The sequence below is a fragment of the Nothobranchius furzeri genome, chromosome 4, assembly GCF_043380555.1.
Source record: "Nothobranchius furzeri strain GRZ-AD chromosome 4, NfurGRZ-RIMD1, whole genome shotgun sequence".
NCBI classification, from domain to species: Eukaryota; Metazoa; Chordata; class Actinopteri; order Cyprinodontiformes; family Nothobranchiidae; genus Nothobranchius; species Nothobranchius furzeri.
In genome coordinates this window covers 80678961-80684960 of record NC_091744.1, presented here as the reverse complement: position 1 = coordinate 80684960, position 6000 = coordinate 80678961, and the positions used below count along the sequence as shown (strand labels likewise).

At 46.8% G+C, this 6000-nt stretch overlaps 1 protein-coding gene and 1 long non-coding RNA gene across 8 annotated transcripts in view; both read right to left on the bottom strand.

The window, feature by feature from the left end:
- The window catches only part of LOC139069682 (uncharacterized), a 37833-nt gene extending 34718 nt beyond the window's left edge, over nt 1-3115 (bottom strand). For all 3 annotated transcript variants that reach the window (XR_011520375.1, XR_011520374.1, XR_011520373.1), the window contains exon 1: nt 2795-3115. This is a non-coding gene — a long non-coding RNA (uncharacterized lncRNA). The remainder of the gene's footprint in view (nt 1-2794) is intronic.
- A 1506-nt stretch (nt 3116-4621) lies between these two features.
- ckap5 (cytoskeleton associated protein 5) overlaps nt 4622-6000 on the bottom strand; it is a 45434-nt gene continuing 44055 nt past the window's right edge. For 4 of the 5 annotated variants that reach the window (XM_015963315.3, XM_015963334.3, XM_015963343.3 and 1 more), the window contains one exon: nt 4622-5191. In XM_015963315.3, coding sequence (XP_015818801.3) covers nt 4928-5191 — 264 coding nt within the window. In that variant the 3' untranslated portion in view covers nt 4622-4927. The remainder of the gene's footprint in view (nt 5192-6000) is intronic. The other variant, XM_015963324.3, reaches the window with a different exon arrangement.

Genomic DNA, 6000 nt, shown 5'->3' with positions numbered 1-6000 from the left:
TACCTCCAGTAAATGAGTTTGGTGAACTGAATCCGGAACAAACACACATCTTTTCTCTGTTGACAGATGATTAGTTAAAATATTTGAAACTAGTCTGCGTGCCCGTGCACAGATTATACAAAGGGGCATGGCATTGTAAAAGGTGTGATCAGCTGCCCGAGTCTCTATTCATCATGGCTGTGCTAACAGAGCTGGGGCTGAAACTGAGCAGAAGAGCGGTGGCACATAGCTACTTGTAGGAAACCACTCGAGACGCTGGTGTGGTGGTCCCACAGCGTTCATACGGGAGGTTTCTGAGTCACAGAAGCACATGAAAGCTGTCTCAGGAAAAAAAAAACAATAAAAGCTGCCGTCTCACCAAAGGACCGTCTGAGACAGGGCTGGGACAAATGCGCAGGACTCGGACAAACACACACGTTTGGATTGATACACTTGTGGGGACATGTCATTCATTTTCATGGCTGAATCATGCCTAACCCTAACATAACCAATACTGATCTATTCCTAACCTTAACCCTAACTGTAAGTAATTTCACACCATGCCTCTAAAACCAAGCTTTTGGGCAGGGGTCCTCAATTATAATGGTCCGAGGGCAACTCACATATAAGACCCAGAAGCAAGAGGTCGGGGGGGGGGGGGGGTTGGGGGCTGTTCGGATCGCTGGCTGTGATGCACATAACACACAAGCTTGCAATATAAAGAAGGACAACACCTGTCCCCCTCCAGCTCGCCTGTGTGACTGCACTAACCTGTCCTGTGTGACCCTCATGTCCAGGCTGTCTCTGGAGGAGCTGATAGGAAACAAGATCTCCTGTAAGTTAAAATGAACCAAAACTTCCTCCCAGTTTCTCTTTAAGTTGAATTTAACATCAGTTTATCATCATGAAACAAAAGAATTAAGTGTAACAAGAACTTCTATCTTCTATTTCTCTCTCCTTTGAACTTCTCCATGTCCCTAAATAAAAGAGACAGATGATTACGCTGCAGCCGTCGTCACTCAGCCCCGCCCCCTCCCCCAAGACCGGATCTCCGCATCACAGCAATCGGTCCGTCTGACTGAGCGCTTCCAGGAGAAATGATGAAATTATGAAAATAATAATGCGTGTTTGGAGGTGCGTCCTCCGATCCTCTCTCTTGTGTGAGAGACAACGTCTCTCTCTCTCTCTCTCAGTCGCTGAGATCCGGCTGATTCGGTTCGGGTTCGGTCTCAGGTTACAACTCCAGCACTCAGCCCTGCAGTACCACATGAAGGCAGACCAAAGTTTCCTGCCCGGTAAATGTGGCGAACACCCGCTCTGACAGATGTGGATGCTACGCTGGTGCCGCCATTAAAATAACAAAACTGCATTCCACTATAACTGATCATCGCCGCTCTGCTATGATGCAGAATCGTTTACGTCCGCATCTCATGCATTGATTATTTGATTATTTTCCTCAGCTCTATCCTACACCTCCCGGTCTGCTGTCGGGGGTTCGGGGGCCACAAATAGAGGGCTCGCGGGCTGCACATGGCCCGCAGGCCGCCTATTGAGTACTGCTGCTTTAGGGGGTTTTCCATTGTGGGGACCAGCCACACATTCCCACAATTTCCAAACGTCCCCATGTTGTAGGTTAAACCTGAAAATTTTCCTTGGATCAGCTTTTAAACATTCTCTGTGCTGCAGTGGGATTCTGCACCATCCGTGCACCATCAGCATCCAAAATATGCGACCACACAGCACTACCCGTCTGATCAAAACACACTCCTTCCAGCAGATCAGATGGACGGCTCAGGTTGGTTTGCTGCCCACCCATAATTTTTACTTGTTCATCTTCCTCCATATTCTCCATTCCTCAACCCAACTGAGTCATTTTAATCTGTGTGGAGATGGAAAGGACCAAAGTACACACACACATATATATATACCCTTATCTAAGCTCTGTAAGGAGCATGGCTTGATTGGCCATCCTTGGTGACATTTCCCCCGCTGCAACCACAGCTCCCAACAGTCCAGGAACTTCTATAACCCATAAATGATGCTGTTCTGCTGTAAGCCTCGGTTGGTGTGTGTCTTTAGGATCTTTACTGTTCTACGTGAGTGTGAAAGGTGATGCAGAGCTCTGTTGAAAGATGAATGTCTGTAACCGTGTTGGTGTCCGAGACAAAGGCCAGACAGCACATTGCTTGTGACGTGGATGAGGCGCGGTGGCCAGACAGAAGCAGAAGAGAGGATTCAGCACAGCTGTTTGTATATGTAGACCACTGCATTAGCAGCTTTGGACGAACCCTGTATACATTGTGTATGTGTGAAAATACAGTAAAATGTATTTGGTAACATGTACTTGTGTGTTTTGTATAGAAAACCTATTTTTATGTACAATGCACTTTAGGCCTGTGTACTGTCTAGTAAGTAACACTGAACACAGTACGTCATGACGACTGGAGAAGTGGTCATTACGTTTTACACACATCAGAAATGTCTACTCGTGATGCTGTGTGTCATTTGGAAACAAAACACCAGTTTGAGGACAAATATCATTTTCAACGTAGTTTAGCAGTAGTTTTGCCCAGTGTGTGTGTGTGTGTTTCCAGAAAGCCATGTGTAAACAAGTGTAAACTGTAATAAACTGTAGAGATATAACGAGTTTACACATGCTGAAGAATAGCAGACTTGCATCGTTCCTTCAGCCACCTTCTCTGAGCTGGACCTGATGAAGGAAGCAGGGCAGGGACTGCCTCATCAGGCCGCAGTCAAAGAAAACAAACGACACCACAATAAAAGGCTCAAAACGGAATGGGCTTTCCTTATTTACCAGTTTCCAGAGCATCCCGGTGAAACAGCTGAGCTCAGAATCAGAACCTCGGATCTGGATTAGCTTGTCCGGTGCTGCCACCTGGTGGTTGCAAATGGAAGCACCATGAACTTCTTCATGGCACTCGGGCTGCATGACGTCACAACACGACGGTTTTTGAAACCGATAAATTAAGTTATGGGCAGATGAATCTTTGTTTTGGGGTCAAATCTGAGGAAATACTAACCAGACTATGGCGCTGACCTTTAACCTATCGAAGCTTTGAGGAAATGATCAGAAAAAGGCCAGAAAGCAACTGAAGTGACTGTATTTCCTCTGGCGATTGGGGGGGGGGGGGGGGGGGGGGGGGGACGACGACAGTACATACCTAAATGACTGTAAGCAAGTTTTACTTTTGTGTTAAAGTATGACCTTACGGATGGCCATTAGGGTCAAAACTCCCTGGGAGCTCAACCTCCAGCAAAATAACAAGAACATCAGATCCAGTCATTACTGGCTAGGAGTGAAGAGGTAAATGAGTAAAGCAACGTTTATTAATGGAGAGTTTAGTAACCATTTGTTACAAATCAGTAAATGTGTTTGTCCTTGGGTGAAGTGCAGATTAAGGGTGCAAAGGGGGCGTGGTCAACTAACGCACTTGAGAATCAGGACGCCCTACGGACTCGCAACCCAGGCCAGGAACGCGCAAATGAAGGTTGCAAGAGCGAGTGTTGGGATTGGGCCCTAGACCCGGCCACCCCATGTATTTCTGAACATTTTGACAGATATTTCCAGATATTAAAGGTAAAAACTACACAATGTCACTTGGAAGTTTGGAAAATCATGTGTTCAGGGTCACCAGGATCAACTTGTTAGGTTTTCCCGCTTGTTGCTGAACTTTCAGAACCCGATCAGACGAGTCAAACACCTCTCGGGTCAAATGGGAGAAACCGAACAAATCACAACACCTCAAAGCAGGTTCATTAAAAAAAAAGACAAACTTTATTGCTGCTATCCAGCGTGAATCCAACAGGAATGAGACAGATGTAGTACGGCGTTGAATAAAAAAAAAAAACATTCAGCTCCAGAACCGAGACGGGTCAACATTCTCAACCTTCGACAAAACAAAAATATGTAAACAAAACGTATTCAAACAAAACTTTATTTACAGAACATAAAAACAGTCAGACTTCATGCCCTTCAACAAACTGCAGGGCCAGGGCCAGACCTGGACCCGGAGCCCGGTCCAGAGTCCAGGGGGACCAGGGCCTCGGCCCAGATCCCTGATAGGGGGCCTGGACCTGACCTCCAACCCTGGCCTTTGCCACCGACCCATCGGAGACTTTACAAACAGTATTTACAATCCAACACACCTGCAGATGGTGCTGAGCAGACAGGAAGTCTCAGTACTCACTTCCTGTTCTGAAACAAACATTCTGATCCCTTCAGAGTAAAAGCATCACAGAGATTTCAGGTTTCTATTGTTTAACCCAGACAGATCAGGTAGGAAACCTCGCCCGAAACAGAAAACTACCCAGGCTCGCAGAATCAGGGCTTGACCTTTGGGAAGTGTAGTTAGAATCTAAACTGGTTAAGTTCTGGAGTTAAATGTTCAGGAGAAAATCCACCTGACAGCCTTTAGGGTGAAAACAAGATCAGCTGAGTTTTACATCACTAGATGAAGCAGCCACAGCCAAGAATGATAACAAGCTAAAACAGTGTTTGACCACAGGGGGGCGCTCACTTGTCTCTGCAGTTACACAGCTGCAGATCTGAGAGAACAGTAACTCTTCCTCTTCTGAGGAGCTGCTCTGTCACAGTAGAACAGCAAGTGCTGCCTGGTGGTCGTTCTACTTCCTGTGGTCACGAGCTCGGAGGTGAAAAGGTTAAAAATGTACAAAGTGATTAAAAACAGCGAGGCGGGCTCATCGTCTCGTGGTCATCACACAGGGGAGGCTGAGACAGGATTAAACATCTGATCTTCACTGTAAACAGAAACAAGTCGGAGCTAAAGACCAAACAAAGGGTTAGATTGATTTCCAACAACAGACAGGCACGGCGGGTGGAGTCGGGCTAAATGTGGGAGAGGAGAGGGGAGGTGGACTTCTGTCTGTAGCAGGACAATAAAAGACCACAGGAGACGGAGCAGCTGCTTCACTGCCGCTTGCTCTTTATTCGCTCCAGACGCTTCTTCAGGTCGTCCAGATTGCCGGCAGGTGAGGTCGAGCGCGTGTGTGTCGGCGAGTTGGAGTGTGTGTTCAGCTCCTGCTGGTGCAGCTCGCGGGACTCTTTGAGCTGAGACAGCTTGCTGTGCAGCATGTCGGTGGACGAGGCCACGGACGGCTTGGGGGACAGCAGCGAGGAGATGGCGGGACGCTGCTGAGGCTCGTCAGAGCTTCCTCCAAGACCCTGCTGCTGCTGGAGAGAAGACACCATCAGCCCCAACCCCAACACCCCCCACAACCAGAGAATCACTCAACCAGCGCCGAGATGGAGGAGGAGACGGCCTTATGGGAAAACAACAGTTTGATATCAACAGGATCAGCTTTTAATCTAGTTTGTGTTTTTCTGAGTAGAAGATTATTATAAAGCACCTATAAATCCTGAGGCTCTTCACAAGAGTTAAAAAAACAATGATTACACATAAAATTTAACTAGAATATGAGGAAAACATTTAGAATGAAAAGCGGGAATAAAATTAAAAAGACAAGTAATCACAGGATCCAGAGGAAGACAGAACTGAGAGGAAAAGCAGGATGAAGAGAAGCTAGTGATGAAGACGAGGATGAAGAGGAGGTCCCACAAAAGCCTGAACAGGTGAGTTTAAAGGAGACCACTGAGTCCACTGATCTCAGGCTCAGGGGGAGAGTTCCAGAGTCTGGGGGCCACAGCAGCAAATGATCTGTCACCTTTGGTCTTTAGCAGGGGTGTCAAACATGCGGCCCGCGGGCCGAATCCGGCCCGCAAGCGGGTTAAATCCGGCCCGCGAGATGGTTGTGTAAACTTTATTTTCATACTTTACAGTGTAGAGTAAAAATAAACTTATCTTTGTGAGCAAGTTTTCTCTGTAATGAGTATAAATAAAACAAAGCTGCGCTCAAGGCTCACACAAGAACTTGAATCACATCCTGAAGTTGGCCGCCACTCAGGATGTGACTTCTGATATTGATGTGCTGGTGAAAGCTAAAAGATGTAAAGTAAAATGAGTCAAATATACTTTAAGTGCC